We start from the raw sequence: 12,806 nt of genomic DNA on the forward strand, positions 1-12,806 counted from the left end.
GGGTGAGGAAATATCTTTTATTAGACCAACTTCTGTTGGTGAGACAGACAAGTTTTCGAGCTTACACAAAGCTTTTCTTCAGATCTGGGAAACTAACTCAGTGTCACTGCTAAATACAAGGTTTGAAAAGATATGCTATACTATCTGTTCAAACCTTGTATTTAGCAGTGACACTGAGTTTTTTCCCCAAAACCTGAAGAAGAGCTCTGTGTAAACTCGAAAGCTTATCTCACTAGCAGAAGTGGGTGCAATCACCCACCTTGTCTCGCTAACATCCTGGGACCAGCATTGCTTCAATAACACTGCATACAACAATTTTCTTGGCTGTTGAGTCCTACCTCCCAGATATGTGCACACCTACAACACACACAGGTAATTGCTTAGGAGCAGGGGTATATATTCTATTTGTAACTGATCAATTGATGAAGTCAGATGGCCAGATCATGCCTTCCCAAAAGTTAAGTGAGAAAATGCAAATTTGAGAATCTTCATCTCAAGGGATGAGGAGTGTTGGTTATTCACGGTGGAGATAAAACTAGCCACACACCTTCTAAGCCTCCCTTCCTTCTTTGAAGACAGCGGACACTAGCCACAAGAGGGTTTATGCAGAAGGACTTCTTCAGCATCAGACAGAGGCCACTTTGGCTCTTCTACCCTCTTTCCAACATTTTTAGGCCATTGAGCCTTTCATCTCTTTTCATCTTCTCTGAGAAGTGCAGTGGATGCCAAGTTATGGCCTGTAGCTTTCTTCTTTGAAATTACTTTTGTAATGGCAACACTTGTATTCAGAGAGGTATTTTATAGGATATCTTTTCAGCTAATATACAACAGTTAATTTACAGCTCACAGAAGAAATCTGGACTTCTTAAATTTTAATTATTTTAGGCTTGAATTCCCAAATGCAGATTTTAAATCCAAATATGTCAAAGTTCATTGTATGACAATAAATGAATATATTCCATATGCTAGACACTTGACATGTATAATTCAATATATTTGTTTGAGCCATTATATAATTTAAAAATATCTCCAGTCTATATTAAAAGTTCACTCAGCATCACTCGTTAATAGACTATGCTAATTGAATTCTGTTTGATAGCTCCATAATAGCTTCAGGAAGCACAAAACTGTTTTATGTTGGAAAACTACCAGAGATCTTGGCAAACATACTGGACGCCCCTATACATAACCTGAAGACAGTTATTAAGTAATTTCTCTCTCTGCATCCCATATCCAGACTCTAATTGCATTTGGAGTCTTGTTTATGAACATAAACTGTGTAAAGTCAATTTTCAAGGAAGTTACACAAGCAGTTCTGTCTCCTTGTGTCACTTGAAATCATTATTCTTTTACACCATTTCCTTCAACACAAGATGACACCTGACTGTTAAATGAGTCAAGGAAGGGAAAAGGGAGAGCAAATAGCAATGGTATGCTGAACAAGTTATTTCCAGTTGTACCAAACATTCAGCTGCCTTAGGAAATTAGTGTGCTGGTGCTCACTTTGCTGATGAATGTGTACGTACTTTCTTCTACGTATGCGATGTTTCTTATGGAAAACATGAATGTATTCACAGAGTACCTATTGGCATCTGAATGACATTCCATGTTAGTAGAGCCTTCTTTAGGGAAGGAAATAGTTTTCCTTATCCTAGGGCTTGTACACACTAGCGTGTACTTTGGTATAACGTAAGTTGCTCGGGGTGTGGAAAAGCCTCTCCCCCTCCCCCGAGTGACGTAAATTAAACTGGTATGGACAGCGCTGTGTCAGCGGGAAATGCTCTCCTGATGACATAGCTACCGCTGCTGGGGGAGGTGGACGAATTATGGCAATGGAAGAGTTCTCTCCCCTCGGCATAGAGTATCTGCCCTAGCATTGGTACAACTATGCCACTGTAGCGATTCCAGTGCAGGCTAGGCCCTAGTAAACGAAAATGCAGAGAACCAACCAAATTGAAGTCAGTGGGGTTATGTGGAGTGCAAGCCAGTGTTTCCCAACCCAGTGTCAAAGCATCCGCAGTTGGGAATGTGGAAACAGAAGTTGTCTCAAACAATCCAAAACAATGGTATTATAAGCATCAGCATCCTGCTGTCCATTTTGTCTTGGGATTCTACCTTAAGACTACTGCATTTATTCTTACAGTGCATATTCCTTTTATTGAAAACCACGCCACCACTGTAGCCTTCTTGCAGTGCAGAGAAACTGTGGCAGTCGCAATTTTGTGAGTCGAGCTTCATAATCACATACTAAGTGTCAAAGTACAATGGCTATTTCTGTACTTGGAATTTCCATAGGACACGCACTATGATGTGCCTATAGGATTTCTGTCTATGTGGGGATTAAGCAAAGAGCCCGTGAATAAATACTATTTCACTGAATTAAAGGCTTTGTCTTATGAACTAATTTAGATATATCAAGCTATTATAACTGGCAATAGTAATCTCTGTAGAGAATGTTTGGTATTTATTTTAGCTTCTTCTCTAACGGAAACTACAGTTAAGGTTGCATTTTACTTTTTGATAAATACAGGCTTATTCCTGGATCATGCAATGTATTGTTTCAAATCATGGTTTCACACTTTTATTTTAAGACAACATTTTACAGACTGATACAAAAATTAAAGTCAGTATTATTTTACTATATTTAAACATAATCATGATGCTGTTTCTCCCATTTAGAGCATTTATATTTATATAAGCAGAATTGAAAGAGCCTGGAAAATGTTTCTAAATTTTTTCATAGATTACACAATAGCCTCTAGTAAGAATATCTGAGTAATGTTTTGCCATCCTACAAAAGATTTTGCATTAACTTTTTGAAAAGTGAAGTTAATGGTTTGGTAATTTTGACTTTGTACTGACACTTTTAATATATTCAATCCATCCTGATATGGGTTGAACATTGCAATCCTTGTCATTTTCCCATATTCTGGTTGTGTAAAAGTAACACAGTGGATTTTGACAATCAGCATCATGAATGTTTTCAATTATAATCCTATCTTTTTTCTGTGTGTGCTTTTACCATGTATTGGATTGCTCTGGACCAGAATCACGAGTTTGTGGATGAACACATCTATGAAGACAGCTGCATGGAGGTATCCACAGTCAATCGATCCTCAAGCCACAGCCCCTCTCTCTCTTCCCAACAAGGTGTTACCAGCACTTGTTGCTCAAGACGACATAAAAAGACTTTCCGCATCCCAAACACCAATATAACTGGCAGCCGCCCAGGCAGCATACAAGAACTTAGTACCATTCAGATCAGATGTGTGGAGAGAACATCTCCATCTAACAGGTATTTTAGTTTTAACAACAATCTGAGATGCAATGCTATGGCAAACCTTTGCTCAGTAAGGAAGAAGTATAGATTGTGGTCTAAGTGGGACGGTGTTATTTGATGCAAATTCAAAATAAGTAAGCCGCGTTCCTTAGTAATAATGGACAAGTGGCTGACCTTTCTAACGAGCACTTATTTTTTTGAGTCTTATTGGGTAGCGGTTCTTAAGCCACACAAGTCTTGAAATGGCAGATCGAGGTAAACAGTTTGTCCTAATATGAGCCCAGAGCCTGAGAGGCTTTGACCTGCAACTGCCATTGGGATTTGATCCTTGTTTAACAAATGCTTATGCAAACCACAGAAAAAATATTGTAATATTTATTATTTGTATTGCAATAGCACCTAGAGACCCCAGCTGAAATTGGTACCCTGGTGTTCCACATCTTGTACAAACACATGATAAGAAACAGTCTCTACCTGGAAGAGTGTACAATTCAATTATACAAGACTGAAAAAGGGGAGAGTATTATTATTCCTATTTTTAGATGGGGTACAGAGACACAAGAAGACTGTGACATTGTGAAGTTCATACAGAAAGTCTGTGACAAAGCTGAGGCTTGAAATGAGATCTCCTGAGTCCCAGTCCAGTTCCCTAGTCTGAAGACAATCCGTCCTCTCTAAAAATATATAATGAATGAGAAAAATATAATCCCTGGCTAGGGGAGTTATTGGAAAAATTTGAAAACATCAGGAAAGTCATGCTAGACTTAAAAATGTTTGTATGTTGAACTGAAATATACCTCTATTTTAAAAAAGGCATAGTTTACAGCACAGGTTGCTATAGAGATTCAGCCTTGTTGAGTGAAATTTTGAATAGTTGGCAGGTGAAAAATTCACTGCCATAAGCAGCTCAGCAGCTCCTTGACTTGCAGTGGAGGTAATTTTTTCTGTCATTCCTCAAAGGAGGTGGCGGGGGACATACTCCTGGAGATTTAATCACATGACCTAATATTTAATTAAAGATTAATCTTTAATTCTTGGAGACTCCAGGACAATCCTGGATGGTTGGCAACAGTATGTGGAACCAGCATCCATGGCCCAGGTATTTCATGAATAATTCTGTCTGGCTCTGACCTGTCCTCTGCTGGGTGACTTTCCAGCACACCCTTCCACTCACAGCATGAACAGAGAAGAATGAAAAGCAACAATACACATGTACAGATAGGAGTAAATCTCACAATTCAATGAATTTAACTGTTTCTCTTACTGCTTAGGAACCACCCCCTAGAACAAATATACAGGCCACCCAGCAGCGCAGCGTGCACATGAATCCAACCTCAGGTGCATGTCTAAACTGATAATTGTGACGACAAAACACTGAGTCACTGCTCATGTGATCATATAACTAATAGACAGATAGTAGGTCAGTAGCCCACAAAGTCTGGCACAAAGAGCAAGGGACTGGGACTTTTGTTCTGTTACTGACTTGCTGTGTGACTTTAGATAAGTCACTTAACCTTGCCAGGTGTCACGTTCCCTCAGCTGTGGCCCAGATATACTTCCACCCCCCACCCCAACCTCCTTGATGGACAAAGAAAGCGTTATATGCAATGGAACTGTTACTTTCTAGTGTGCAGGAGGGGGAAGGGAGGAAGCAGGGGCTTGCGCAAAGCTTAAGGTGTGGGAGAAGGCTCTGCATCACTGGACAGTGCAGATTGGAAGAGGAGGGTCTGGAGCACAGGAAAGAAAGGCCAAAGGCATGCCCAATGGAGCAACTACTACACAACTCGTGAGCACTAAGCTAGAGGGTGTCCAGGATCCTAGCTATTGTTACAACCCATGCGGCTGTAATGGTGACTTTGCAGCTGCTCTGCATGAGGTCTTTGAGGTGGACAGATTCCTTCATCCCAGTCCTTCCCCATCTATCTTACCATTCATATTTGTGAGCTAGCTATTGTTAGTTGGCCCATATTGTTCCAGTCAAGTAACCAGTTACTGGCTGCCATATTGAGATGCCAGCTGAGCTAATGAATGTCACCGCCTTCTCCTACTCCGCCCAACAAGGGCAGAAAACTTGCATTTCTCTGCCCTACCTGACCCTGGTTTCCTTCCACCCTCACCACTCTTCCTTAGACACAGAGCTGGTGAGTCACAATTGTGCCCAGCAGCATGAAAGCACTGTTGGTTGTACCTCTTGAAGCAGTAATAGGTGGCGGTGGTTGGGACATAGGCCCCAGAGACGGTGGGGGGAGGGGTGCGAAGGGGCCATTGCCTTCCCTTACTTTTCAAGACCTGGCTGAGAGGGTGCATGCTGCAGCCTGGCCCAGCTGGCCAGCCAACACCAAGGTCCCACTCCATGTTGTGGTGGTAGCTGGGCCCTCCCCTGCCAAAACTGCAGCTCCTCTTGGTACCAGGGACTGGCTGGATCCAGGCAGTGGGATGGCACCTTCATCCAGGGGCCTTGGTCAGGCCAGGAGGGAGGGTAAGGTTTGGAGCCCCTGGCTCCCCATCTCCAGGAGGGATGGGCTGGTGGTGGGGAGGGCTTGGCCCCCACACTTTTGCACGTGTGGGTTGGTGACAAACTGGAACAGACATCTACACTGCCAAGAAAAACCCATAGCTGGCCCCTGCCACCTGACTCAAGCTCATGGGGCTCGGGCTGTTGGGCTCTTTCATTGCAGTGTAGACTTCCAGGCTCAGATTGCTGTCTGAGCTGTGGGACCCTCCCAGCTCACAGGGTCCTAGAGTCTGGGCTCCAGCGGAGCCCAGAAATCTAAACTGCAATGAAACAGCCCCGCGTCCTGTGTCAGATGGCACGAGCCAGTCGTGGGTGTCTAACCACAGTGTAGACATACATAGGGAGTCAGCACAGGCCAGGGGATAGGGGTGGGACTCAGGCAAGGCTATTTTTAGAACTACATTTGAAATTGCTGATGTCTGTCTTTTATGAAACGGCAATGTAGCGTCAAGGCCTTGTAGGTCAGTGCACCTAGCAATATTAACGCTATTGGTAACACCTAATGTGGGTCTCATTTGTAAAGGTTTGGGGGGCACAAAACTACTGTTCTTCTGGAAGCATAGGAAGGCAAGGTGGGAAGGGTGCCAGTGAGGGATGGAGGATTTCTATGGTAATGGGGGACCTAGCTGGATTCCTCCTGTTCACTTTCAGTTACTGTGACTTCCCCACCATTCTTTAAAGGGGCAGAATTTGTGTAAGGAAAGAGTGACCGCCTTGTAACCAGGGTTCAAGTCAGCTTTGTTTTGCTTCTTTGGGCACTGGCCCTCTTAATGCCTTGTCCAAAGTGTCCTACCTCCCTAAAACTAGGGTGCAGGTCTTCCTCTCACTTTCCTACAATTACATTCCATTTAAAAGCTGCTCCACAAAACTACCCTATAATGAGGGTTAAGGTTTTGTCCTTCACACTGATCTATGATCATGTCCTACTGACCACTGACCCTGGATTCTCTGCAGCCAGGTCTCCTGCTCTCTGTCACAGAGTGTTGTGGAAGACTAGGAGTTTGGGTAAATTATAGAAGACCAGAGTTCCTCAGCAGTTTAATCTTTATTCATCCTGTAATCTTCTCAGCCCATCTCTCGCCTCCTTTTGTACAGTTCAAGATTTTCCTGAAATTCACCCACAAAAAGGGGGCCCTTGCTCCAGAGAGCTAAAAATCGAAATAAAACCTCATGATTGTTAAGCTCAACTCCTAGTTTGTTGTGTCTGATTGAACCACCTAGTGTTGGCAAAACTGCAAATAAGAAAATAATACAATGGACCTACAATAATCAAAAAGAAAGTATCTGGATAATTGTACGTATGGAGATAAATTTATGAATAGGTTTATATGATGAGGTTGTCTGTGATAGCCTGGGACTGGACTTGATGACCCAGGAAGTCCCTTTCAGTCCTGTGTTTCTGTGAAAAACTCCAAGAGAGCAAAGTATTTTAATAGGAGTCACAGATCTTTCTTCCTCAGCCACATTCTGCATGTCTAATGACCAAAAGAGCAGAGGCCGTGTTTGCAGTGTATCTGTGTTTATCCTACGTGATAACAAAACAGACTTTAAGCTGGTTGGCTGGGATAATGGAATTGAATAAGGAGAGAAGTTTATAACAATGTAAACATTTACCTCATTGATTTTTCTCCCCTTTAGCCGATCCAGTTTAAATGCCAAAATGGAAGAATGTGTTAAACTAAACTGTGAGCAGCCTTATGTCACAACAGCAATAATCAGCATCCCAACGCCCCCAGTGACCACACCCGAGGGGGATAATAGGCCAGAATCTCCCCTGTATTCAGGAGGAAATATTGTCAGAGTATCTGCTTTATAAAACAATTAGAATAGAGACCACTTGCCAGCTGAGCTCTAGCGATGAGAAGACTTCTGGAGAAGGAGAGAGCTGGAAAAGACAATACCCCTTGGTCAGTGTAACCGCAGCCACAGCTTGAAGGGATCAGAAGAATTAAAACATTTTGGGTTTCAGTGTTGTAGCCCGTGAAGCAGGCAACCAAACAGAGTTTCTACACAGCGTCTGAACAGTTACACAGCGCAATCTTCTGTGACCATTTTGACTTACTATATGAGCACAATGAAATGTCCCCCATTGATGCTTCTTACCACCATGGGAACTTTTTAAAAAAAAATAAACAAACAAAACAAACAAAAAATACCCCACGTTTGGACATTACATTCCGACTGAATGCAAAACAACAATGAAAAACATTTTGATAACGTCATTTTTTCTTGTTGATAAACCATGAACTTGTTGACAAACTCCCTATTGTTAAAAAAAAAAAAAGGGAGGGAGGGAGGGAGGAAACAAAATGCTCATATGAAATATGTTTGTACTGACTGGCAGAAATACAACCATAGTGCATGCTGAAATTCTTTGGAGCTGTGATCTCAGTTTACTTACGTTGTTTTTCAGATTAGGCATGATGAAATATTACTGTAGAAAGGGGCATTTCTGTGCACTTACTGCTGATTGTTCATGTTCCATGGTAGTTGTACAAATAACTTACCTTTGGAAAATGCAGTATTTCTTACTCAAACACTCATTAGTGAACTCAAGGTGTTCAGTTAGTTTCAATATTTATTATTGTTTTATCTTGCTTCCTTGGTACTGCTACGACTGCAATAATTCATTGTATATCTGTTGTATCAGGAATCAGGATTAATTTGTTTAAATATTTTGCACAACTTCATCTGCACCATGAACCCCGTGGATAGAAAATGTTTTCTCTAACGTGGAGAAGTTTTAAATAACCATATAATCAAAACTGTGTCGCACAAGTGTACTTCTCAGTCATACTTCTTTTTGTCCACTGTAATCTCTATTTTCAAGATGCAGCACATTTATCTGGTCTAACATTGCTTTCTTCTTTGGGATTTCAATTCTTCATAAATTGGCTTAATCTTTTGTTCTGCAAACACTTGCCTACCTTTGTATTTCCTGAACCAGTCTTCTAGTGTGGCGTTACAGTGTCAATCCCATTTGAAATTAAATGAAAACAAAGGGGTTTTGTGACAAATTAACACTTAGCTTGAAACCTCTTTGTTTTTCTGCAGTATCCAGAATATTGGCTATGTTGAGCACTGGAAGACATTTAGTGAAAACAGTTTGCTAAAACTCTCTTTGTAGTTATCTGTAAACCTGCATCCAAAAATTTATTTGGGGCTTCATATCTTGTAAGACTATAACCAAGAAACACTGATAAATTAGAGATCTGAGATTTTCTGCAAACTTTTGATTGACTCCAATGGGAAGTTAGCTGTACGATCGGACCCATAAATGCATATAAAGACTTTACTATTTAAAAATGCCTTTTTTCTTCATTGTCTTACAGAAATCTAAATTTTCTTACCAAAAGGTTTCTGCCAACTGCAGTTTTCTTTACTAGAAGACAAGAATGTTAAGAGGTTTGTCATCTTGAAAATGATGTGCACATGAAATAGTAGGTGTTTATAGTAGAAATACTGTATCAGCAGAAATTACCGCATGGCTCCATATAAATATATATATATGCCAATCAAAAGGCACTATGCATTAGAAGACATTACCACAAGTGATACACATAGTTATTTAACAGTTTGAATATTGTATGTTTCATACTTTATGGTACCAATTACTAACCACTCTCGTGACTGAGCTTAACATTTATAGTAAGAGGAAATACACCGTGAAAGTAGAACCTTGCTAATTTGCACCCTTTTTACTTCACACAACTAGTTGGTCGTCTCGCCTTATCTGTAAGCAAAGATTTAAAAACAGATGCTGTGATGAGGGCTGAGATTTTATTTTTACAAAATATGCTACAGAATATTCACTACTATGCTATTGTCATAAATTAAAACTCAATTACACCTGACAAAAGAAGAGAGTATATTTTGCAATGAGTGATACTTGTTTTCACCAAGTTTGTTCACTTACTCACAAACTTGGTTAATTTACTATGCCGTTCCCATTCATTTGTGCAAATTAGCAAGTTTCTACTGTGTTTATAAATGAAATCAAAACTTGAATTTCATTTAAGGAATCAACACACTGAATTTTCACTGACTGATACCAGTGAACGCGTCAAGTAATTGAATTGAAATCAATTATTTTGATCTCCTCTCTTACAGTGTTGTAAAGCTGGGTTCACATTAGTTTTTACTTGCTTCCTACGTCTACTCATAATTACTCATGAAAAAGAGACTGGCTTTGTTCCTAGTGTTTGCTGAAGCAGTTACTCGTATGAAAACTGCCCTGATATTAACCATCTAATACAGCTTCTTCTTTGTCACATGGTGCTTCTTAATTAATTACATCCAGAAACTAATATAAGATGGCAGTTGCTGAAAGCCATTTGGGATAAGCCCTGAACTGAGTTAGACCTTGTGCAATCCCATGGACTCCACTGAGATCACACAAGGTTTAAGAATTTGGCCTCTTAATTTTATTTTTCATATGGACTAAAGAGACTGCAATACAGCAATATTTGCATAGCGGTTACATCCCCAATTACAAGTTTTATTCATTTTTAAAGTACAGGTTAAGAAATAATTTGGCAAGATTTTTCAGAATGCCATTCCTGTCTCCTATTTCCATATATCACTTTGATTAATTTATTTTGAATTTGGAAAATAATCATTCTTTTGGTGTTCGAGGTGATTTAACTGCTGTTTGATAGTGAATGACTGTTGATGACTGTGTAAAATGCATCTGTGCTGTAAATGAAATGTAATTATTTCTGTGTATCATACAAAGAAACCAAGGTTGTTGTTTTGGACAATTTTGTTTGAAATTCTTTTAACATATTTCAGAAGACAGCATAATACATGTGTTATGCTGAATGAATAGACAGCAGAGGAATATTTAAATAAAAGATCTGCATGCTTCAACGGGACAACCTGGTTTTTCAGTAACTTATTATTCATGGAGCACATTTTCCTGTCCAGATTCAAGGAACAGCCAACATGTGTGCAGCAAACCTATATGATCCAACTGAAGTGCAAGGTGTACACAGATTTACATCACTATAGAGACAACGGGCCCAGTGATTCTTTGGTACAAAAAGCTACACATAGGGACTCCCTTGCCACCCCATTTGCCAGCCAGAAGCACGGGGAGTGGCCAGGTGGAAAGAGGTACGTGGGCAATGTATTCCTTGGCTGCTGACACGGCCATGTGGAAGGTCACTGACAGGTGGTGAGGGTTAGAATAGCCTGTTTGCTGCTCCAATTTATGGCAGGACTAGATCACGCACAGCTGGTCACCTAGTCAGGTGGACCATAGAATTGGGACTATTAAATTACTGTCACCAAGGTGAGCTCTCTCTTACCTATTTTTAAAACCACCCTTTAAAATGACAATTTTTGAAAACATCTTGGCAAGAACAATTCTGCTGAACCTGCCTGGATGCCACATTATTTCAGTGCTGGTATCAAGTTCTATTCTTACAATCTTCTTGCTAAGATGGTCAAATTCTTTTTAGTGTAATAGCAGATGGCAAACTGTACAGTTCTCTTCTAAAAGAAAATAATGCAAATAATTCCCTCTTATTAACCATTTATATGGTACTATTGATGTGCATGCCATTTTACTGGTTCCAAGGAGTTAACAGTCTCTTCTAGACTGCTCCCCTACAGAAAAGCCCTTAGAATTTAAGAGGGTGTCCTTTCTGCAAGCTTTTTTTTTTTAAACCAACCCATAGAATTTAATAGACTGATTGTCCTGCAATTTAAAAACCCCTCTTGAAAGCATAGCACTCTCTGAGATTCTATGCATTTGAAGTCTCAGTTCCACAGAAACATTAAATTCCTGTGGACTTTCCTACATATAACATAATGAAAAGGACATATATATGGGAGGGAAATAGTCTTCTAGGTAGGTGAGTAAATAGCAAAAGTATTTATTTGTTTTTCCATGGCACGTAGACTATTTTTCAGAACACATACACCTATTTCCCTCCAATAATACACATTTTGCATAGAGCAACCATAGTTACTGAAGCAAACCTCTACTCATACAACTGATCAGATGGCCAATAGCAGTGTATTTTGCTGGAGCAGCAACCAAATGCAACTACTGAAGGGAACTGACACTAGATCTTTAAATGTAGTCATTAGACATGAGTAGACCAGAGAGGGGAGTGGGTGATACAAGTGCCTACATATCTAGAATTGATATAGATTGAAAGATATACTCGGTTATCTATCTAGCTTACAGAGCCCTGGTCTCCATTGGGGGGGCGGTATCAATCTAAGTTACGCAACTTCAGCTACGTAAGTAACGTAGCTGAAGTCGATGTACTTAGACCTACTCACTAGTGACTTGACTGCTGCTGCTCCCCCATCAACTCTGCCTGCGCCTCTCGTGGTGGTGCAGTACAGAAGTCGATGGGAGAGCACTCGGGGAATCGATTTATCGCGTCTAGACTATCGCTGCCCGCAGATCCAGCTGGTAGCATAGACATACCCTTAGTTACCATCTGTCTGTCGATCTTGGTTATTTATCTATCTATTTCTAAAGCATCCATTTTTGTGGCATCTAGGCACTTATATCTAAGGAAGATATGGGAATTGTGTCCAAAGTGAACAGATGGGTGTGAAGTATTAAGACATTCCAAACCATCTAAAGAAACTCACTCAATCAGAAGCAAGATTTGCAATGCTATATTAAATATCTCATTTCACCAACAGTGCTTCACACATGTTATAATATTCCAATGGTCAAAACATCAAAAGTGATACCAGGATTCTCATCTGTATAAGACATTTAATTGTATAGTGACAAAAGGCCTCTGTTGTTGTTACTGCTTATTACCTAAAATGTATGTGGCACTTTACAAAATGAGTTAGGTATGTTTACTGCAGGCAGAGTTTATAAGTATTCTCCCTCCAGCAAAAAGACTAAAATACATAAACCTTGGCCAATACTTATGGCCAAGAAATTAAAGCTTTGGCAGAACCCTGGGGAAAGTAAATTTCAGCGTCAAGGGCAGTCTCATGAAAATACCCTGCCTTTATCACTATTTATGTTCC

General features: G+C 40.3%; 1 protein-coding gene across 3 annotated transcripts in view; it reads left to right on the forward strand.

Moving 5' to 3' along the window:
- Window positions 1-8,035, forward strand: part of KCND2 (potassium voltage-gated channel subfamily D member 2) — a 458,837-nt gene extending 450,802 nt beyond the window's left edge. For all 3 annotated transcript variants that reach the window (XM_084650513.1, XM_084650515.1, XM_084650514.1), the window contains 2 exons: window positions 3,048-3,295; window positions 7,434-8,035. In XM_084650513.1, coding sequence (XP_084506639.1) covers window positions 3,048-3,295; window positions 7,434-7,611 — 426 coding nt within the window. In that variant the 3' untranslated portion in view covers window positions 7,612-8,035. The remainder of the gene's footprint in view (window positions 1-3,047; window positions 3,296-7,433) is intronic.
- Window positions 8,036-12,806: the final 4,771 nt, after the last annotated feature.

This window comes from Lepidochelys olivacea (assembly GCF_965140295.1).
Source record: "Lepidochelys olivacea isolate rLepOli2 genome assembly, chromosome: 1".
Classification (NCBI taxonomy): Eukaryota; Metazoa; Chordata; order Testudines; family Cheloniidae; genus Lepidochelys; species Lepidochelys olivacea.